Source organism: Triturus cristatus, chromosome 2_2 (assembly GCF_964204655.1).
Source record: "Triturus cristatus chromosome 2_2, aTriCri1.1, whole genome shotgun sequence".
In the NCBI taxonomy this organism is placed as follows: domain Eukaryota; kingdom Metazoa; phylum Chordata; class Amphibia; order Caudata; family Salamandridae; genus Triturus; species Triturus cristatus.
Window position 1 is genome coordinate 786,043,625 of NC_140582.1, and position 24,288 is coordinate 786,067,912.

At 45.2% G+C, this 24,288-nt stretch overlaps 1 protein-coding gene across 1 annotated transcript in view; it reads right to left on the reverse strand.

Annotated features, from left to right (window-relative positions):
* Positions 1–24,288, reverse strand: part of EXOC1L (exocyst complex component 1 like) — a 217,556-nt gene that overhangs the window by 156,806 nt on the left and 36,462 nt on the right. The window contains exon 2 of the mRNA XM_085642071.1: positions 166–296. Within this exon, the coding sequence (XP_085498197.1) occupies positions 166–296 (131 nt within the window). The remainder of the gene's footprint in view (positions 1–165; positions 297–24,288) is intronic.

Sequence of the window (24,288 nt, forward strand, 5' to 3'; positions counted from 1 at the left end):
TCTTTGTGATGATGCATACATTCGGATATGTCAAGACCCGAGAGTATTGTTAATCATAAATGTCAATAAACATATGTTTAAAAAAATGTATAGCATGTCGTTTATTGTTACAGACATGTTTACTCCCATAGCATTGGTATAAAAGTTATTGTTTGAAAAACTTACAGCGTCAGCTTCTTTTCCATCGATCACTTCTAAATCCTTCAGATACCATGTTCGGTTTATTTCATATTTCTCATCAAGACCTATTCGGTAATGTTTCACCAATGATATATGAACTTCCTCACTTGTAGTCACTGTAAGAAAAATCAAATATGACTAAGTTATTGCCTAAAGTTATTTATGTGAAAAGGCATAGCTGGCTACTAAACCAGTCACAGTCAAAATACTAGAAGTCAATACTAGGTTGCATATGTCAAAGTTGCTGTAATAAAGGCATGAAGCACAGACTCAGTCCGTATTTTAAATCCTGGCTATAATTCTCAGTATGAATGATACATTATAAAGCAATCTCTTTTCTTGGAAACATTATGACATCTATTTATTGAACTATGGTATTGGCACTATAGCAGTGAGTACTCCCTGAACCGCCTAACTTGCCTGTCATCAATGTAACTGCCTGACTTCCCGGCACCTCTGCCTACTGCTTGTCTGTCTCTCGTCCACATCCATCTTCAACAGGGATTTGATACCCACATCTTTTTTGTGTCCTTTCTAGCGCCCTTCTTCCCCTTAGATCTTTCAATCTCCTTGTGTGTGGAGAGCCATAGCAGAATCACAGACCCTGTTCCCCCAGTTTCCTATGGGGCAGGCCCAAAGGGAATGACTAAGTAGGCAGAGTCTAGTCAGTAGAAAATATCAATGACAGAGCGACCATAAGGGCTGATTTAGAGTCTGGCAGAGAGGCACTCTGTCACAAACATGAAGGATATCCTGTCCGCCTTATTACAGGTGCATTAGGGTAAATTGCACTTGTAATAGGGCCGCGGGGATATTTGTCACGTCTGTGATGGAGTACCTGTCCGACAAACACTAGTTCAGGCCCGTAATATCAGAAACAGGTTGTAGCAGTGAGTAACATAGAAGTACAGGGGAGAGGTGTGGGCCTGAGGCATGTTGAGTCCTGCTAACTGCTAGAAGGGGCTGCTGTGCAACTCAGCAGCCATGGTACACAACCAATGTACTTCTGCATAACTCCAAACCCACATTGGCAAGTGGGAGCGTTTGGTGATAGTCCAGTCGCTCCAAGATAGCATTTGGTCTTCACATTCTAGGTGCATTTTAATAGCTGTCAGCGGTAGAGATGTTAGGGGAGGAGAAGCGCCCTTATCTTGAAATCTGACCACCACTGGAGGCAAGACCTCGCTGGAAGAGACCTCAATGGAGGATGACACTAATGCAAAATCCCTTCTTCTGAACAATGAACGGAAGTCTCTACAATAGACACTAAAATAGTCCAACAACCCACCATGGTAATATTAAGGAATGACTTGATATTGCAATGATGAAACCTGGAATTTACGGGAATGAGGATGGTGCAGGGGATAGCATTGAAGATACTTTGCACATCGAAAAGATACACTTTTTTTGTGGAACCTGCAGCACCCTGTATCTTTTAAATGTTATGTACACAATGAGAGGAAAGCCAAAAAGGTTCCCATGAGGATGACAATCACCTTATTCTGGACAGTCTGGCAAAACAAGAGATGCTGATTGGATACAGTTTTGAATGTCAACAGGCAAAACCTACGCCATTACCCCTCATCCATGCCTGTAGAGATGGCTCTACTCATGTTGAAATCAGTGGAGTACTTATCACACTGTGAATCAAATAAGACCTGGTGGCACATCTGCTGGCTTGCAATTGTTGAGCCCACAAACGTTTGAACTGGAATAGGGCGAGCACTGCTGGTTATCACCACTTTATGTAGCTCATGAAATACTTGCATGAGGGTTCTGGCAACACTTCTGAAGTTGATGGGGATACGCATGCTTGTTAAGATGCCAATGCTATGGTTTATATGGTGTATTCCCTGAGTACCCAATTCTCAGTTCATAGAAAATTATCAGCTATAGCAATGCAAACGCTAAGGATGGGCCTTAATAGTTGACTGATGGTGGGCATCTAGCTCAACAGGTAATTATGTGGGCCATGGCCTAGTTTGCTAGCTAGAAACCAGTCACCCGTGAGTGAAATGTTTGTTAATTCTCAAGTAAGCTGCAATGGATATATTTGTTTTCTCTGGGAGGGAGGGTGATGAGGGCACTTACAACTCTTTTTGGGGTGTGGAGAATTTGGGACAATGTGAAGTTATTTGTATATTTTGTTGGATGTCAGCAACTGAAAGACACAAGTTGGGTCTGGCGGGTTGACAGCAACACCCAGGGGATAGATAAAGAAACCCAGAGCCCCAGAAGGGGGCATGGCCCTTGATGCAAGGGAAAAGTAAATCCCACATATGAGTCAGAATGCCATCTCGACAATGCTGAAAAATCAAGCCGAGTTTGAGTAATATCATTCTGTGCCGAAACAATGTTAATACAGTAATATTTCAAGAGATGCAGCTGCGTATCGAAAATAAGGTTTTTCGTATCAAACAACTCCTTCTCAAGAAGTGTTGTGATTATGGTACATAAAAGTTTAAACTTCAAATATGACATGATAGTGATAGTGCAAGGACGTTTATTTGATACCCAAATCACAATGGGGAACACATTGAGAGCCAGATGTATGAAGATATGTAGCAGTTGCAAGCCCTGCAATTAGCTCAATTACAGGGTTTGTTACCATTAACTGGCTTATTGGTATGTACTAAACCCATTTAGGGATTCACTATTTGAAAGGAGCATGTTGAGAGCATCCCTGCCAAACAGTTAATCATAATGCAATGGATAAATGTTTTGCAACCAATATCTGGTTGCAAAACTTTGAAAAGTTACAGACTCACAAGATTAGGTAGTAACTCATTTGCAAAAGGGAAGGTGTCCCTTGTAATGATGCACCCCACATGAGGGGCACTAGGACCTGCCCGAGGGAGGACGAGGGCGGGCGGAAAGGGAGGAGCCGGGGGCCAGGAACGGCAGTTAGCTGATACCCGAGATACAGCGAGGTCGCCAAATAAAGAACCTCCAAAAGAACCACGCGTGTCCGTGTTCTTTTTGTCCACGCAGGACATTACATCTGGCGACGAATGGTGGGATACACAACACGCGAGGGAAGGCTAACTCGGTGTGGCCCCTGGGAAAGGGAAGCACCTAGCTGCGTGGGGCCGGAAACCACGTGGGAAGTGAGCAACGGCGCGAGCGTCCTCGCGCGCTGGGAGCCCACCCCAGCCATCCGGGAGTGTGCCAAATTGCCCGGAGCTCGCCCCGCCACACCGAGTGTGTATGTGGCATGTACTGAGGGCTAGAGCCTGCCGCCTGCCTACTCGCCGGAAGCCCACCCCGGAGGTGACCTCATTCAAAAAAAAAAAAAGGGGGAACCGAAGAAAGAGCTGCCTCACCTGGTGCCTGGCCGGGGAAAGTGCCGACTGAAACTGACAAGCGGTGAGTGAGAGAGAGCGTGAATAAATAATCTAGTCCCCGGTGAAGAAATGGCCAAATCTCGTTGCACACGAGACTCTCGCGGCGGCCATTTTGAAGTCAGGCAGTGTTATCCAATCCCCTGTCAGGGATATTCGGCGGCCATTTTGAAGTCAGGCAGAGAACCTGAAATAGCAAACAAGCACGGGCGAGTGCAACGAACATAGCAAACAAGCACTGGCGAGTGCAACAAACATTATAAACAAGCACAGATAAGCGCAACGAACATTGTAAACAAGAACTGGCAAGTGCACCGAACATAGCAAACAAGCACTGGCGAGTGCAATGAACATAGCAAACAAGCACTGGCGAGTGCAACGAACAGCATAAACAAGCACAGTAAAGTGTAACAAACATTGTAAACAAGCACTGGCGAGTGCAACGAACATGGCAAACAAGCACTGGCGAGTGCAACGAACATAGCGAACAAGCACTGGCGAGTACAACGAACATAGCAAAAAAGCACTGGCGAGTGCAACGGACATTATAAACAAGCACAGACAAGCGCAACGAACCACAAGATGGTGGAGTCCGCTCCGACTCCCATGGGCGTACTGGGAGTCTCGTTCCTATGCCCTCCAGAGCCCCTCACTCTTGAATCGGGCGGGGGCATGGGCCTGCGGTGTCAAGAATGGCTAGAAGATTTCACGGACTTCATGAAAGGGTCTCAGGTAACGGACCTAGAACAGAAACTGATTGCTCTCAAGAATCTGGTCGGCAAAGAAGTTGGACAGATCATAAAAGAGCTGCCTATTGAGTCCGCTGGCTCGATGATAAAGTCTGCGAAGCACTAAACCGCAAGTTCCTGCACAAAAAGAATGTCGACTATGAGCGATACACCTTCAACCTAGCTTCACAGGAACTGGGTGTATTTGTCACATGTCTGAGACGCTTGGCAAGATACTGTGAGTTTGATCATTTCTCCACCGAAGATGCCCTCCGACTAAGGATCATAGAAGGCTGTCTATCAGAGCCCCTGAGGCGCAAACTGCTAAAGAAAAGCTACCCGCTAGAAGAGATTGAAGAAATGACAAGAGTTGAGGATCAAGCCGATGAACACGCAAAGAAGATGGAAGCCGGGAAAAGTGAAAAACGTGAACAGGTTTTCAGAATGCAGTCTCGACAAGCGCTTGGACGGTCCTCACCTCAAGTGCGCTCCTCCAGATCCAAGAAACAATACCACTCGTCAAGCAACTCACGCCGAAGCGCGAGCCACACTCAGAAACGATCGGAAAGACAATTGAAATGCTACAGACTTCCCGCATGCAGACGCATGCCCGGCACTAGGACAACAATGTCGGAAATGTGGCAGAAGCAACCACTTCGAAAGCATGTGCGGTACATCACACAAGGATGACCAACGAAGACAGCCCCGGCAACACCACCCCTCGGGCAGTCGTCACCAAGTCAGAGCAGTTCAGGATAGACGAGACTCATCCACAGGGTCGTCACAATCCAGCTGTCACTCCTGCCGGACCTGTCAATCTCGACGGTCGTCATCGAGAGATTCCAGCTCCCTCTCACCCATCCCACAAGATCGAAATGAATATATCCACTTCGTGCCTGATCCTGACCGGCTAAAAGAATACCCACGGCTAGACATCAGAGTTGGTTCTCATCACACCAAGTTCGTACTGGACAGTGGGGCGTCACTAAACTGCATACCTGTAGCGGAATATCAAAGAATGAGGCCGCCTCCCAAACTGGTCGACGCCCATGTGCAAGTGTACACGTGGATGTCAAAGAAACCACTGCTGTGTCTTGGGAAGTTCGCAACTGATCTATCGTATCGCGATTGCACGATACAAGCCTACATTCACGTTATTGAAGTGCCTGAGGCAGACAGTTTGTTAAGCCTGCCCACTGAAGAAAGACTAAAACTGATAGACATACTATACAAAGTAGATGACAGACCAGATGTCATTCAAAAGTTCCCCAAACTTTTCCAAGGTCTCGGAAAAATGAAAAACTGCCAAGTCAGACTGCACATCAACGAACAAATCACACTGGTGGCCCAACACCCCAGAAAAAATCCCATTTCACCTGCAAGAAGCAGTAGAGAAGGAGTTACAAGACCTACTAGAGGCTGACATTATAGAGAGAACCGATGGGCCCACACCATGGGTCTCCCCAGTCGTAGTAGTCCCAAAGAAAGGAGAGACAAGCCAAGTCCGCCTGTGTATGGACATGAGAGCACCTAACACAGCGATAGAAAGAGAGAGACACCCGGGCCCCCACATCAGCGACATGATCACGTCACTCAACGGAGCAAAAATATTTTCAAAACTAGACCTCAACAAAGGATATCACCAATTAGAGCTGCATGAGCGGTCCAGATACATCATGACGTTCTCAACGCACCTAGGGATATTTCGGTACAAAAGACTCAGTTTTGGGGTGTCCTCAGCAGCAGAAATATTTCAAGAAGCAATTAAAAGAACAATTCATCATGTGCCTCGTGTACTAAATTATAGCGATGACATCTTGGTATATGGAGCAACCACTCAAGAACATGACAGAGCGCTAGATCGGGTTTGTCATGCACTGACCGAGGCAAACCTCACACTCAACAAGGACAAATGTGAATTCCACAAGCCAACGCTGAAGTTTTTTGGACACATATTCTCCGGAAATGGCATGAAGCCAGATCCTGAAAAGGTAGCAGTGCTAAATGACACACCGAGCCCAGAGGACGTTGGTGATGTAAGTTAGTTCCTAGGCATGGCCAGCTACTGCTCCAGATATATACCAGACTACGCCACAATAAGTCACCCCCTGAGAACGCTCACCAAACAAGGGCAGCCGTTCCTGTGGTCCACTCATTGTGAAGGGGCGTTCAGAGAGATCAAGAAAGCGGTAGAGTCGGCTAACAACTTGGCCTACTTCAATGCAAAAAAGAAGACAGAAATCACAGTGGACGCCAGCCCAGTGGGGCTAGGAGCCATCTTAGCGCAATATGACAGAGAGGAAGACCGACGGCACATTGTAGCGTATGCCAGCAGGAGTCTAACAGACACAGAGAGAGCATACTCTCAGCCAGAAAAGGAAAGTTTGGCTGTCGTATGGGCGTGTGAACATTTCCACATATTCATCTTCGGAAAACACTTCACCCTGGTCACTGACTATCAGGCTCTGATCACAATCTTTGGAAACCCTCGAGCAAAAATGCCGCCACGGATAGATAGATGGGGCCTCAGGGTACAAGAATACACGTACACCATCATACACAAGCCCGGAAAAGCTGAAAACCCTGCCGACTATATGTCCAGACATCCGACCAAGACCAGCCGATGCGAGCAATCGATTGCAGACGAATACATTCACCTTGTGGTAGATCAGGCTAGACCCCATGCAGTTCCGCTGGAAGCCATCTGCGAAGCAACACAATCTGACGTCACCCTACAAGAAGCAAAGTGCAGGATACAAACGAACAGCTGGCGACAGGTGCAAACAAAGGGACAAAATGACCAAGAGATGGCAGCGTTCAAGCACGCCCACGAAGAACTGTCCATAGCGGCCAATGGTCTCATCTTAAGGGACACGCGAATTGTGATCCCACGACAACTAAGACAAGGGGTCATAAACCTAGCCCATGAAGGACACCGGAGCATAGTAGCAACGAAAAGAGCACTCCGCGAAAGAGTCTGGTTTCCAACACTGGACCAAATGGTGGAAACAACACTGAAGGACTGCCCACAATGTCAACTGGTGAGCCGTCCAGATCCCCCTGCACCGCTACAAATGTCTCCACTACCGGAGGGCATCTGGCAACACGTTGCCATTGAATTCTTTGGGCCATTCAAGTCAGGTCAATATGTGTTGGTCATCATGGACAAATATTCCAGATTCCCCATTGCACAACTATGCACATCCATGAAAGCATCCAGCTCCATATCAATACTAGAGGAAGTCTTTGCTGTGTGGGGCATTCCTAAAGTGGTGAAATCCGACAACGGGCCCCCATTCAACAGCCACGACTTCGCTGACTTTGCCCAACACCTCAACTTTAAACACCGGAAAATCACACCACTATGGCCCCAGGCGAACGGAATGATTGAACGTTTCATGTCCACGATCAAGAAAGCAATACAACAGGCGGAACTCACTCGAAAGAGCATCCAGACAGCACTGAATGAGGTACTAAGAGCCTATCGAAACACACCCCACTCCACCACGGGCAAGTGTCCGGCCACCCTCATGCTAGGACGGCCCGCGCGAACTAGACTACCAATGATAGGTGTCCCCGCGAGTGAACAATACCCCGACTCTGACCATGAGGATATTGCAGCCACAGACAGGCTGAAGACAGAGAAAATGAAGGACTACGCGGATGAACGGCGACATGCTTCTCCCGCTGAGATCCGAGAAGGAGATTGGATGTTCGAACGACAAGAGCAACACCGAAAGCCTGACTGCAGATATCACGAAACTCCACTGAAAGTGGTGCAACAGAAAGGAACTATGATCACTGCGGAAACTGACGGAAGACGAGTTACCAGGAATGTGGCATACTTCAAGAAGTGCAGCCCGAATGTCAAGGAACTACTGACTGAACTGCGAGTTGAGAAAAGAGAACCAGAGACACCGCCCCGCTGCAGTCAGGCACTGATGGAAATCACTGGCGAACAGGAGCGAGGCAGTACTGATCATCAATCACGCCCCAAGCGGACCATTAAGAAACCATCTCGCCTGATTGAAGAACTGTAAAGTTGAAACTGTCTTTTTCTTTTGATGTTTCTATTTTGTTTGTTTACAGGGGGGGGGAGATGGAATGATGCACCCCACATGAGGGGCACTAGGACCTGGCCGAGGGAGGACGAGGGCGGGCGGAAAGGGAGGAGCCGGGGGCCAGGAAGGGCAGTTAGCCGATACCCGAGATACAGCGAGGTCGCCAAATAAAGAACCTCCAAAAGAACCACGCGTGTCCGTGTTCCTTTTGTCCACGCAGGACATTACATCCCTGTGTTATTCTTCAGGTTTGTTGGGAGTGAGCAGTGATCCATGGGATGAATGTCACAAATGTTTTTCAAAAGTGCATGTTTTTCCTTAAGCGCAGACACATTTCCTTTAAGGAAAACAGTCTGCATTTTTTTAAGTACTTTTTTGAAATGCGATCTAGACATGGTGCACTGCTGACCCCAAAACTTCACCAGCCCCATGGTGGCATACGAACATAGTGAGTCTCAATTTGTGACCTACCTCACGAATACTAATAAGGTAGGTTGGACTGTGACCTACTATGTTTCGAAATGTTGTGCACCTGCCTTTTAGTATATAGACTGGTTCATAATTTTCCTAAGGAATTTTGAATGGATCTAGTATACAGGTAGCAATCGATAAAGTCATCACAGAATTTTTTATTTCAATATGGGTTCAGTCTCTAAGATTACCATGGTATAGAAGAACTGTTCTATGGAAGATGGTCTACTTATGCTGTATACTTGTAACATAGCAGGCTGAATTCAATCAAAAACTGAGATTGCAACTAAATAAGCTAGAAGCCCATTTTTGAGTCGAGTCCAGAAAAGTAACTCAGAGACACTGGTAGGAGAGAAGTGTTGACCAATCTAAACAATCAATTGACATTAGGATCTCTTTGATACTTGACAGATGGGGAAGCTAATTTACTTGGAAAGTCTTATGTTGCGTAAATTAGTTTTATAAAGTGCAACTGTTATCTTAAATGTGTCCTGGTGCTGGGTAACTATGTGGACTGAGAAGCGAGTCACAGTCGGGAGAGTAAACACTAATCATATGGGTAGGTTTTTACGAATTTCCTGAACTGTAGATGATTTCATAGAACTGTAAGTGAACAGAGGAGATTGCTCCAGTTTTTGTCCACCAATAGGCAGAAAGCATGACCTCCTTGTTTCACTTTCTTTAGTAAACGGCAACAAGAGAGGTTTGCGCAAACTCTGGCCTACATTGAGGGTAAACTCTTGGCTGCAAGGAACTCAACTGGGTAGATGATGAATAGTTATATAAATATCCCCCTTCACAGATGAATATACTGATCTGTACACCTGGAAGTCGGTGGGTCCATGGGCCAGATTGCCCAATACTTGGATGCCATAACATTAGAATATGACTGATGACGCTTGCAGGCATTCAATGGTATAGCCCGCACTAACAGTGGAATTTAAAAGCATTTTAATGGAAAAGCTTACAGTGGAATTTTACAAAGATAATGGAGACCTAATAGGTCCTCTTCTGTTAACCATGGATCAAGAGGCTATCACAAGGGGTGAACAGCAACCCTCTGATAAAGAGGTGGTTATCATAAGCCTCTTTAAACCTGGTAAATGACATGCAGTGCCTTTCCTGCTGATCATGATTGTTAATAAATATTGACAGTAAGACACTGGAGGCAACTTAGCTAATAATCTAAATACGCTAAAGACGGTACTGACAATAACAGATCAAGCAGGGTTTCAACCAAGCCATAGAACCATGTATAATCCAGACCTCATTGCTCAACCAGCTGGACCCTGACAAACAAGCACTATTGGTGTTGCTTCCTCATGGAAGTGCAGTGTAAAATCAAGGATAGTAACTGTATGTGCCATCTGGTGCCTTTGCTATATGCCTAACCCTATGTAAAGGTAAGGCTGAACTGAATTTATCCCAGTGCAATCTATAGGAGCAGGCGGGAAAGCTGCTGTTGTAAATCATGTTTGCAATCATAAATCCATCACAACTGGAGCTGAACTGGATTTCGAGTTCATTGTGGTCTTGTGCTTAGCCTGTAGCATGGCCAATTCTATGAACCGGTTAACTTTCTTTGTCTTCTTAGGTTGTAGCACCGTACCAAGGAGACATATTTCAGGTGGATAAAGATTCATCCTGCCAGTCACTCTTGACAGGTAGGATGTAGTTATCTCTCTGAAAAACAGGCTAATGTTTGGACATTGTCATACCATGTGATAAAAGTCTATCTTTTCCTCGTTGCATCCGTGTTAAGCAGTTCTGGTAGAGCTAATTGAATATAAAGAGTTCAAAGTGTACATTAAGTGAGACTCTTGCTGCTGTTCTCTAGCACTAACCCTGTCTGTTACAGTGATAGCATGCACTAAGCTTCCCTCCCACTTCAGCATGGCCTGTTCAAGTGTTGTTCGTCTAAGATTACTGAAGGATCTGTACAGCTGGTTCGCTGGGTGTCAGGATTGAAGGGTAATGCTGTAATTCCTTAAAAGGAATACAGCAGACAATCCAAATCATCCACCTGTTCCAAAGAAGATACTGAATAAATACTAAGTCAGTCAAGGACCTGGTGAAATATGTGCAAAGGGAAAAGACATCACAGACACAGTTTGAAATGGCACCAACAGCAGCCCAGTGCCTACTCAACCACTGTTCGGATATCTTCAAGAGAAACAAAGAAAGAGTTTTAGACTTCGTAAAACATACGAAAATATATCACACCAGTATCATTTTATCTTATCTCTTGCTCGATGAGAACCTCTTAGGCCTAGCTCACAGTCCTATCAGAAATCAAGCCTGGAACTGAATGGCTGAGGGGGGATCTGGGACTTCCAGAATGCAGTGAGGCAGCACACTGGTTCAGTAGGATGATTGGAGGCCGCAGCTGATAGATACCCCACAAGGGTGCAGCTGATATGGAGAGCAGCAACACGCTCCTCGATGTTGAGCACATAGAGGTGGTAAGGGAACTAACAAACTTATTAGGCACAAAAAGGTCAATGGAAAATAGAGGATAAAGGCCAAGAGGTGCAGGAGAAGTAGTGGTAGGGAATCTAGAAGTGTAAAAATAAAAAACAGTGGGGGATCACAAATGCCTATTTAAGAATTTGAGATATAAGCTGAGGGGGTGAGTACACACCTCAAGTAATAACCAGGACCCTTCTAAGGGTGAACCCTGATAGTAACTAAATCAACCTGAGCTTAACCCCCCCTGTAGCTTTGGCGCAGAGCAGATAGGCTTAACTTAAAGGCAATATGTAAAGTATTCATGAAGCACATAAACAGTAATAAAGTCAAAACACAACAAAATAAAGAGTAAACAACAAAACAAAAGAAAAATCCCAAACCAATTTAGGAAAATGTAATATATAAAATGATATAAAATGTAATGGGGGAAACCCAAGTTATGATTTTTTAAAGTATAATCATAAAAATATGCCAGAAAGCATTAAGAGCCAACCGTAGTCATTTGGTTGCGCTTGACTAGTACATAGGAGTAAGTTAAGGCCAACCACGATGGAGCGCGGGTCGGATACAAAAACCAGGTTTGATCTGGCCGCACATTTTACTTTCGGACTTAGACTCTGAAATTGAAATAAAAAATCCTCAGCGGGGCAAGACAGCAGGCTGTGGCAGAATAAGGCTCCACATCATAAGATAGCTTTTGGACAAGGTCTCCGTGAAGTCCTTGACTTTTGTTGGGAAAGCTCCAAATGGGAGCAATATAAATTGCTCACCTAGAGAAGGTTCCTCGCCGACAGAATACTTTTAGTGTGGTTGTTTGGTGAAGTGTTTCTACCTTTGGATTTAGTCACAGGTATGTCGTAAATAAAGTATTACGCACTCAGAATTTCTTTATCAATATGATCATGCATAAAGCAAGAGGCTGAGTCTGTGGTATCAGGTTCAAAAGGGCTTTATTCCAATAACTCGAGTTATAGGGAGAATAGTTCCATCACCACAAGGGATCAGGACCAGGATTCTCAAAAAGGTATTCTCAAACTTTATTCACAGAGTACAGTATATATATGTTTGTAATAATATACGTAAGCAAGAGTGCTTCAGGCGGAGCAAGAGAGAATGAGATAAGAGCATGTGGGTGTGTAAGTAGGCGTGAAGGTGGGCGTCCACTCGATGATAATAGGTAAGTGTCATAGGTGGGTGGATGCCTAGAGGGGGTTGCGTGATCAGCTGGAACTTTACTGGAACTTTGCCTTACTTGTGCTCAACTCGAGCATGACGTGTAACTGACTTGGTGAGGGAAGGGTTGCTATGCAACCGGGGAGTCTGGAGTCTGAAAATGAGGCCTTCAGTGTCAGGGCGACCAGCACATTTTGTATTATCTGATATCCAAAGTCTGGAGCAGGGACTGGTTTGTGACATAGGTTGCCCATCACCAAGAGCCAATGTGGCATTTATTTCTTCGTTTACTGCTGAAGTCTTACATGGGGGCTATGGGCTTTTCACTGACGTGAGCTTTGTAATCACACAAAAAGAGACAGAAAGGCTGGGCTTTCTCCTTTGCAGATGGGTCATGTTTATCCCTCCTTCTCCAGGCAGGAATGTGGTTTCGGTAGGAGTAAGCAGATAACCGTGCTCAATACTGTCTCGGCACCCCGGAAGGGGCCCCTTTGGCTGAGGCCCAAGTGTGCAAGGCCAAGGATACGCAGCTGCAGCTCTCAGAGCGTCTGAGGCCTGAAACCTCTTTTCGGCTCTGGCTGAGCCATAAACATGGGCTTCATGAAAATGCAGGAAAACATGATGCAAAACGTGTAGGCCTCAGAGCAGATTTGTCGTTTCTCTCATGGGAGACTGGATGATGACAGGCCACGTTATAGCATAAGCATCATGATAGACAGGCCATGGAGGGGAAATACATAGGTTACATGTATGTGCACATGAGTGGTGGGGAACACACGGGGACACATAGGCCTTATAATATTTTATTTTCCTCATTCCTCAACGAACAGCTGGCGACAGGTGCAAACAAAGGGACAAAATGACCAAGAGATGGCAGCGTTCAAGCACGCCCACAAAGAACTGTCCATAGCGGCCAATGGTCTCATCCTAAGGGACACGCGAATTGTGATCCCACGACAACTAAGACAAGGGGTCATAAACCTAGCCCATGAAGGACACCGGAGCATAGTAGCAACGAAAAGAGCACTCCGCGAAAGAGTCTGGTTTCCAACACTGGACCAAATGGTGGAAACAACACTGAAGGACTGCCCACAATGTCAACTGGTGAGCCGTCCAGATCCCCCTGCACCGCTACAAATGTCTCCACTACCGGAGGGCATCTGGCAACACGTTGCCATTGAATTCTTTGGGCCATTCAAGTCAGGTCAATATGTGTTGGTCATCATGGACAAATATTCCAGATTCCCCATTGCACAACTATGCACATCCACGAAAGCATCCAGCGCCATATCAATACTAGAGGAAGTCTTTGCTGCGTGGGGCATTCCTAAAGTGGTGAAATCCGACAACGGGCCCCCATTCAACAGCCACGACTTCGCTGACTTTGCCCAACACCTCAACTTTAAACACCGGAAGATCACACCACTATGGCCCCAGGCGAACGGAATGATTGAACGTTTCATGTCCACGATCAAGAAAGCAATACAACAGGCGGAACTCACTCGAAAGAGCATCCAGACAGCACTGAATGAGGTACTAAGAGCCTATCGAAACACACCCCACTCCACCACGGGCAAGTGTCCGGCCACCCTCATGCTAGGACGGCCCGCGCGAACTAGACTACCAATGATAGGTGTCCCCGCGAGTGAACAATACCCCGACTCTGACCATGAGGATATTGCAGCCACAGACAGGCTGAAGACAGAGAAAATGAAGGACTACGCGGATGAACGGCGACATGCTTCTCCCGCTGAGATCCGAGAAGGAGATTGGGTGTTCGCACGACAAGAGCAACACCGAAAGCCTGACTGCAGATATCACGAAACTCCACTGAAAGTGGTGCAACAGAAAGGAACTATGATCACTGCGGAAACTGACGGAAGACGAGTTACCAGGAATGTGGCATACTTCAAGAAGTGCAGCCCGAATGTCGAGGAACTACTGACTGAACTGCGAGTTGAGAAAAGAGAACCAGAGACACCGCCCCGCTGCAGTCAGGCACTGATGGAAATCACTGGCGAACAGGAGCGAGGCAGTACTGATCATCAATCACGCCCCAAGGGGACCATTAGGAAACCATCTCGCCTGATTGAAGAACTGTAAAGTTGAAACTGTCTTTTTCTTTTGATGTTTCTATTTTGTTTGTTTACAGGGGGGGGAGATGGAATGATGCACCCCACATGAGGGGCACTAGGACCTGGCCGAGGGAGGACGAGGGCGGGCGGAAAGGGAGGAGCCGGGGGCCAGGAACGGCAGTTAGCCGATACCCGAGATACAGCGAGGTCGCCAAATAAAGAACCTCCAAAAGAACCACGCGTGTCCGTGTTCCTTTTGTCCACGCAGGACATTACATCCCTGTGTTATTCTTCAGGTTTGTTGGGAGTGAGCAGTGATCCATGGGATGAATGTCACAAATGTTTTTCAAAAGTGCATGTTTTTCCTTAAGTGCAGACACATTTCCTTTAAGGAAAACAGTCTGCATTTTTTTAAGTACTTTTTTGAAATGCGATCTAGACATGGTGCACTGCTGACCCCAAAACTTCACCAGCCCCATGGTGGCATACGAACATAGTGAGTCTCAATTTGTGACCTACCTCACGAATACTAATAAGGTAGGTTGGACTGTGACCTACTATGTTTCGAAATGTTGTGCACCTGCCTTTTAGTATATAGACTGGTTCATAATTTTCCTAAGGAATTTTGAATGGATCTAGTATACAGGTAGCAATCGATAAAGTCATCACAGAATTTTTTATTTCAATATGGGTTCAGTCTCTAAGATTACCATGGTATAGAAGAACTGTTCTATGGAAGATGGTCTACTTATGCTGTATACTTGTAACATAGCAGGCTGAATTCAATCAAAAACTGAAATTGCAACTAAATAAGCTAGAAGCCCATTTTTGAGTCGAGTCCAGAAAAGTAACTCAGAGACACTGGTAGGAGAGAAGTGTTGACCAATCTAAACAATCAATTGACATTAGGATCTCTTTGATACTTGACAGATGGGGAAGCTAATTTACTTGGAAAGTCTTATGTTGCGTAAATTAGTTTTATAAAGTGCAACTGTTATCTTAAATGTGTCCTGGTGCTGGGTAACTATGTGGACTGAGAAGCGAGTCACAGTCGGGAGAGTAAACACTAATCATGTGGGTAGGTTTTTACGAATTTCCTGAACTGTAGATGATTTCATAGAACTGTAAGTGAACAGAGGAGATTGCTCTAGTTTTTGTCCACCAATAGGCAGAAAGCATGACCTCCTTGTTTCACTTTCTTTAGTAAACGGCAACAAGAGAGGTTTGCGCGAACTCTGGCCTACATTGAGGGTAAACTCTTGGCTGCAAGGAACTCAACTGGGTAGATGATGAATAGTTATATAAATATCCCCCTTCACAGATGAATATACTGATCTGTACACCTGGAAGTCGGTGGGTCCATGGGCCAGATTGCCCAATACTTGGATGCCATAACATTAGAATATGACTGATGACGCTTGCAGGCATTCAATGGTATAGCCCGCACTAACAGTGGAATTTAAAAGCATTTTAATGGAAAAGCTTACCGTCGAATTTTACAAAGATAATGGAGACCTAATAGGTCCTCTTCTGTTAACCATGGATCAAGAGGCTATCACAAGGGGTGAACAGCAACCCTCTGATAAAGAGGTGGTTATCATAAGCCTCTTTAAACCTGGTAAATGACATGCAGTGCCTTTCCTGCTGATCATGATTGTTAATAAATATTGACAGTAAGACACTGGAGGCAACTTAGCCGATAAGCTAAATCCGCTAAAGACGGTACTGACGATAACAGATCAAGCAGGGTTTCAACCAAGCCATAGAACCATGTATAATCCAGACCTCATTGCTCAACCAGCTGGACCCTGACAAACAAGCACTATTGGTGTTGCTTCCTCATGGAAGTGCAGTGTAAAATCAAGGATAGTAACTGTATGTGCCATCTGGTGCCTTTGCTATATGCCTAACCCTATGTAAAGGTAAGGCTGAACTGAATTTATCCCAGTGCAATCTATAGGAGCAGGCGGGAAAGCTGCTGTTGTAAATCATGTTTGCAATCATAAATCCATCACAACTGGAGCTGAACTGGATTTCGAGTTCATTGTGGTCTTGTGCTTAGCCTGTAGCATGGCCAATTCTATGAACCGGTTAACTTTCTTTGTCTTCTTAGGTTGTAGCACCGTACCAAGGAGACATATTTCAGGTGGATAAAGATTCATCCTGCCAGTCACTCTTGACAGGTAGGATGTAGTTATCTCTCTGAAAAACAGGCTAATGTTTGGACATTGTCATACCATGTGATAAAAGTCTATCTTTTCCTCGTTGCATCCGTGTTAAGCAGTTCTGGTAGAGCTAATTGAATATAAAGAGTTCAAAGTGTACATTAAGTGAGACTCTTGCTGCTGTTCTCTAGCACTAACCCTGTCTGTTACAGTGATAGCATGCACTAAGCTTCCCTCCCACTTCAGCATGGCCTGTTCAAGTGATGTTCGTCTAAGATTACTGAAGGATCTGTACAGCTGGTTCGCTGGGTGTCAGGATTGAAGGGTAATGCTGTAATTCCTTAAAAGGAATACAGCAGACAATCCAAATCATCCACCTGTTCCAAAGAAGATACTGAATAAATACTAAGTCAGTCAAGGACCTGGTGAAATATGTGCAAAGGGAAAAGACATCACAGACACAGTTTGAAATGGCACCAACAGCAGCCCAGTGCCTACTCAACCACTGTTCGGATATCTTCAAGAGAAACAAAGCAAGAGTTTTAGACTTCGTAAAACATACGAAAATATATCACACCAGTATCATTTTATCTTATCTCTTGCTCGATGAGAACCTCTTAGGCCTAGCTCACAGTCCTATGAGAAATCAAGCCTGGAACTGAATGGCTGAGGGGGGATCTGGGACTTCCAGAATGCAGTGAGGCAGCACACTGGTTCAGTAGGATGATTGGAGGCCGCAGCTGATAGATACCCCACAAAGGTGCAGCTGATATGGAGAGCAGCAACACGCTCCTCGATGTTGAGCACATAGAGGTGGTAAGGGAACTAACAAACTTATTAGGCACAAAAAGGTCAATGGAAAATAGAGGATAAAGGCCAAGAGGTGCAGGAGAAGTAGTGGTAGGGAATCTAGAAGTGTAAAAATAAAAAACAGTGGGGGATCACAAATGCCTATTTAAGAATTTGAGATATAAGCTGAGGGGGGTGAGTACACACCTCAAGTAATAACCAGGACCCTTCTAAGGGTGAACCCTGATAGTAACTAAATCAACCTGAGCTTAACCCCCCCTGTAGCTTTGGCGCAGAGCAGATAGGCTTAACTTAGAGGCAATATGTAAAGTATTCATGAAGCACATAAACAGTAATAAAGTCAAAACACAACAAAATAAAGAGTAAACAACAAAACAAAAGAAAAATCCCAAACCAATTTAGGAAAATGTAATATATAAAATGATATAAAATGTAATGGGGGAAACCCAAGTTATGATTTTTTAAAGTATAATCATAAAAATATGCCAGAAAGCATTAAGAGCCAACCGTAGTCATTTGGTTGCGCTTGACTAGTACATAGGAGTAAGTTAAGGCCAACCACGATGGAGCGCGGGTCGGATACAGAAACCAGGTTTGATCTGGCCGCACATTTTACTTTCGGACTTAGACTCTGAAATTAAAATCAAAAATCCTCAGCGGGGCAAGACAGCAGGCTGTGGCAGAATAAGGCTCCACATCATAAGATAGCTTTTGGACAAGGTCTCCGTGAAGTCCTTGACTTTTGTTGGGAAAGCTCCAAATGGGAGCAATATAAATTGCTCACCTAGAGAAGGTTCATCGCCGACAGAATACTTTTAGTGTGGTTGTTTGGTGAAGTGTTTCTACCTTTGGATTTAGTCATAGGTATGTCGTAAATAAAGTATTACGCACTCAGAATTTCTTTATCAATATGATCATGCATAAAGCAAGAGGCTGAGTCTGTGGTATCAGGTTCAAAAGGGCTTTATTCCAATAACTCGAGTTATAGGGAGAATAGTTCCATCACCACAAGGGATCAGGACCAGGATTCTCAAAAAGGTATTCTCAAACTTTATTCACAGAGTACAGTATATATATGTTTGTAATAATATACGTAAGCAAGAGTGCTTCAGGCGGAGCAAGAGAGAATGAGATAAGAGCATGTGGGTGTGTAAGTAGGCGTGAAGGTGGGCGTCCACTCGATGATAATAGGTAAGTGTCATAGGTGGGTGGATGCCTAGAGGGGGTTGCGTGATCAGCTGGAACTTTACTGGAACTTTGCCTTACTTGTGCTCAACTCGAGCATGACGTGTAACTGACGTGGGGAAGGGTTGCTATGCAACCGGGGAGTCTGGAGTCTGAAAATGAGGCCTTCAGTGTCAGGGCGACCAGCACATCTTGTATTATCTGATATCCAAAGTCTGGAGCAGGGACTGGTTCGTGACATAGGTTGCCCATCACCAAGAGCCAATGTGGCATTTATTTCTTCGTTTACTGCTGAAGTCTTACATGGGGGCTATGGGCTTTTCACTGACGTGAGCTTTGTAATCACACAAAAAGAGACAGAAAGGCTGGGCTTTCTCCTTTGCAGATGGGTCATGTTTATCCCTCCTTCTCCAGGCAGGAATGTGGTTTCGGTAGGAGTAAGCAGATAACCGTGCTCAATACTGTCTCGGCACCCCGGACGGGGCCCCTTTGGCTGAGGCCCAAGTGTGCAAGGCCAAGGATACGCAGCTGCAGCTCTCAGAGCGTCTGAGGCCTGAAACCTCTTTTCGGCTCTGGCTGAGCCATAAACATGGGCTTCATGAAAATGCAGGAAAACATGATGCAAAACGTGTAGGCCTCAGAGCAGATTTGTCGTTTCTCTCATGGGAGACTGGATGATGACAGGCCACGTTATAGCATAAGCATCATGATAGACAGTCCATGGAGGGGAAATACATAGGTTACATGTATGTGCACATGAGTGGTGGGGAACACACGGGGACACATAGGCCTTATAATATTTTATTTTCCTCATTCCCTCCTTGTCCCCTAGTGGACCCTCATGTCATATCTATTCTCATGAGACAGTCAATCTGTTCTTGCAGCATTATTTTACCATTTTCAATGCTCTGTAAATGGGGATGTGGAACACATGCAGTAGCATACAGGCCGCAAATGGCCGGGCCACACTGCAGACATAGGCAACAACTGAATATCATCAGTAGTATTAGTCCACAGACTGTCAACACTTTCCATCCCCATGCTGATATTATTTCCCAGAGCCAACTGGACCAAGTCCACATGCCTGGGTCTTGGTGTATGCTTTGGGCAATCTTGTGGAGCCTTGTTATTGCTTTGTATACAGACGGTGCATTATTAGGTATGAAAACGCAACAGCTGGAACCGATGACCCTACAGGCCCCGCCCCTATCCGCTAGGATGACGTCAAGAACAAGACGATTCTGAAGAACGACCATTCTTATAGCAGACTGTTCCTGGGTCAAGTTCCCCAGGGCTGATGCAGTCTCATTAGCAACTGTTTCTAGAATCCTTGTTAGTCTGCGGATAAGTTTACTATTCTGGACGGGACCTATGAAGAAAAAGAATCCTTTGTTGAAATCTGTATATTGCTCCCAAGCTGTTTCAGTCTGGTCAATGCCAGAGGCATCGAGCCCTCGTCTGTGTCTGATAAGTGCTAGTTGAAGATTTTGATGATAGTTCGATGGGGCCAAGAAAACGGGTGGTAGAAGAAATGATATATAGCACGTCCCACCCCAGTCTAAGGGCAGTTGTACATAGGCTGTCTGGCCACAAACAAAGTAGGTGTGTCGAGATGCTCTGAAGTAAGACTTTCCTTTGTCTTTAAACACTAGTATAGTGTTACACTCGCTGTGCCCCAACTGTACAGAGCCTTCTTTTCTGACACACAAGTTCCCTTTTACTGGCAGGACTGTGATTGAGGATGGACCTAAATTGTGTATGGGCTTGACATTCAACACTATAAAGTCAAGGGTCGCATTTCCTTGCATACTCTTCATTTTCTAGATCGGTACCTTTCCTTTGGGGAAGACCTTCTTCATCTGGGAAACATGCTTTATTCATGACTTTATTCAAGTTACCCCATACCCAGTCACCTCTACACTCCTTGTCTTGACATTCTTTGGCATCACCGTTGATGGATGTCATTAAGGCAAACCATGCTCCGCAAGAACCATTATGGGAGAATGGAAAAGGGAAAAGAGGCAACACTCCCTTCACCTTCTGATACGGGGGAAGTCGGCCACAGACCCAGCAGTCTGTAGCATTGCTAGTCTGATGTGAATGGTGCAGCATCTGAATAAAGGTATTGTTGCGTAAGGCAAGTCGATATGATAGCTCATGGGATGGCAGATCACTAAATGTGTGCATTATAGTATCATTAGTGGAAGAGTGTAAGAGTGAGGCAATAGGAGGAAAAATAGCATGTAGTATTAAGCTGATACATATCATCGTGATGCACAGAAGAAATAAAAATATCAAAGTCACTATACATCTACCACGTAATATTTTACAGTATTTGCTTTTCATCTTGCTCTTTTTCTCATCCGCGGTATCCAAGATCTTATGCAAGCCAGAATACATGTTCAACCGCTTCACCACCTAGTGGACTTAATTGATCAAACGGGTTCTGACTTTTTAGATCTAAGTTTAGTTTTGTACTCCTGCTGGGGAGTCTCCTCTAGTAAAGGGGGCTCAAAGTCTAAAGTCTTTATGTCTTTTTTAAACGAATCGTTATATCCAAAGTAGTGTTTACAATGATGAAGATGAACCCATCCTTTCCGTCCTTCGACTTTAACAGCGGTCCTCGTGGTCAATAATACCAATTTGGGCGTTTTCCACCTTGGCTCAAGAGGGCTCGTTCTGTCAAAGTTCCTTATGAGAACATAGTCCCCAGGAGCGAGGGAATGTTCCTTGACCTGGGTGTTGTCAGGGAAGGCGGCAGCAACCTGCAAACGACAAGAGAGTAGTGCAGACATCAAGGAAGCCAGGTAATCTGTCAGCATGTTACTATCAACATCAGTGATCTTTTTAGGCATTGGAGTGCCCCACATATTCGGTGGTCTACCAAAGACCACTTCATAGGGAGATAAGCCTGTTCTAGAATGGGCTACCATTCGCATGTAAAAGAGGGCAACCGGCAGGGCTACCATCCAATCCACACCTTTGTCTGCGCAAATCTTTGCTACTTTTATCTTTAAGGTCTGATTATGTCTTTCTACAAGGCCTGCTGCCTCAGGATGTCGTACACAATGGAACTTCCAGGTATACCCTAACAGAAGGGACACCTGTTTCATGAGTTCAGAGGAGAAAGGCTGACCGTTGTCGGAATATACGACACGCGGTAATCCATAACGTGGGAAAAACTCTCGCACCAGTTGTCTGGCGGTAGTTACAGCAGTATAATCAGGGACTGGATAGGCCTCTGTCCATCTTGATAGGGAACATACTACTACTAGGACATATTTGTAACCTCTGCATCTGTCCATTTGGATATAATCCATTTGGAGGACTTCAAAAGGATGGTCAGGTGGATGGAAACCACCTTGTTCCATTGGAATGCCTTTACCTGGATTGAATTGGCAACAGATCATACATGTTCTGACCTTTTGTTTCGCTGCTGCACGCAGGTGCTTGTTGAACCATATATTCTGTAAGCTGTCTAGCATTGCTTTCTCTCCTAAGTGTGCAGGACTATGTGCGGTATTTATGATCACTTGTACCATCGAATCAGGAAGAAACCATGTTTCTTTGCCCTTAGTCATCCAACCCTGATCAGTCAGTACCCCTCCTTGTTCCGACCATTTCTTTAATTCGTCTAGAGTAGCATGTGTCTGAATGTCTTGTACGTCCTTGGAAGGATCCCTAACTGTCATGGCTTTGGACATTAATGGTACCTGTGATTTCGTCATGTCTAGTGGGGTCTGAGCTGTCTGTTTAGCTGTTCGGTCTGCCAGATCATTGCCTTGAGAAATGGTATCTGTGGCTTTAGTATGTGCTTTGCATTTCAGGATAGCTATGGCTGTTGGTAAATGTATCGCTTCCAGAAGGGCTTGAATAAGGGGGCCATGCTGTATCTTGGCCCCGTGAGAAGTCAAGAAACCTCTTTCCCTCCATAGGACGCCGAAGTCATGAACTACCCCATATGCGTATTGTGAGTCAGTGTAAATGTTTACTCTCAGGTGCTTAGCTCTTATGCACGCTTGTATCAGAGCGATGAGCTCTGCTGCTTGTGCTGACAGTATGTCTATTCTTTTAGTCTCTATGATTTCAGTAGCAGTGGTCACTGCATATGCTGCCACTAATTCTCCCGCCCCCGTCCTCATACATGAACCGTCAACATAGAGTGTTAGGTCAGGGTCTGGGAGTGCAACATCTGTCAAGTCTTGTCTTGGTTTTGTCACGGTATGTATCACTTCAACACAGTCATGTGGGGAAACGTTTTCTGTACTGGAGGGCAAAAGAGTAGCAGGATTCAGTATATTGCATCGTCTGATCTCTATGTGTGGTTGAAATAACGTCAGCTCATAACCTGTCAGTCTCGCTACAGTCAGGTGTTGTGTTTGTGTTCGGTTCAAGAGAACCTCTACTGCGTGTGGTACTTGTACTGTCAGGGGGTGGCCCAGCACTATCGAGTCACTTTGTCTTATGGCTAAGGCTGTTGCTGCAACAGATTTTAGGCACGCAGGCAAAGCCTGTGCTACTGGGTCCAATGTACTAGAGAAATAAGCACAGGGCTTGTGTTTTCCTGCATGATCTTGTGTGAGGACAGATAGTGCCGTTCCATCCCGCTCTGTCACAAAAAGCATAAAAGATTTGTTGTAATCAGGGATCGCTAAAACTGGTGCTTGACATAAAGCTCTTTTTAATTCTTCAAATGCCACAGTGTGTTCTTGTGTCCAAGGGAGGACTTTAGTAGAAGCTACCTCCTGTGTCGTCAACTGTATTAGGGGCTTGGCTATGTGAGCATACTGGGGAATCCACTGCCTGCAATATGAAGTGAGGCCAATGAATGCACGTACCTCCTTTTGTGTCTTGGGCTGTGAAAGGCCAGAAATCAATTGAATACGTTCTGGTGTCAGTCGCCTACCCTCCTTGGATAGCAAGTGCCCAAGGTACACCACTTGCTGTTCACAGAATTGCAACTTCGAAGGGGACACCTTGTGCCCCTTGTCAGCCAGGAAATGTAAAACAGTGAGTGATGCATTTTCACAGTCAGTTTCCGATCGTGCAGTAATGAGAATGTCATCTACATACTGTATCAGTGCTGTAGTGGTAGGCATATGAATACTGTCTAGTTGTCTTTTGAGCGCCTGACTGTAGATGCTAGGACTTTCCGTGAAGCCCTGTGGTGCTCTTGTGAATCTGAAGCTGCGGCCTTTTAAACTGAAACCGAAAAGATATTGGCTGTCCGGATGTATTGGGATACTGAAAAAGGCGTTCTTCAGATCGATAACTGTAAAGAACGTAGCCTTCGCATCAATGGCAGTCAATAATGAAGAAATGTCCGGGACCACAGGGTACTGTGGCACCACACATTTGTTCAATTCTCGCAGGTCCACAACTAATCTATAGACAGGTGATGCATTGGGATCAGTTCTTTTAAGAATAGGAAGAACAGGTGAATTGCATATGTTTGACTCTGTCTCTATCACCACCCCTTGTGCGATGAGTTCATCGATAATTTTCAGCAACCCTACTTCAGCTTCAGGTGGAATTTTATATTGTCGAATCCGTGGCAGCACCACTCCTTCCTTGAGGGTGACCTGGTATGGTGTAATGTTCATGAAACCTACGTCAGTCGGGCCTTGTGC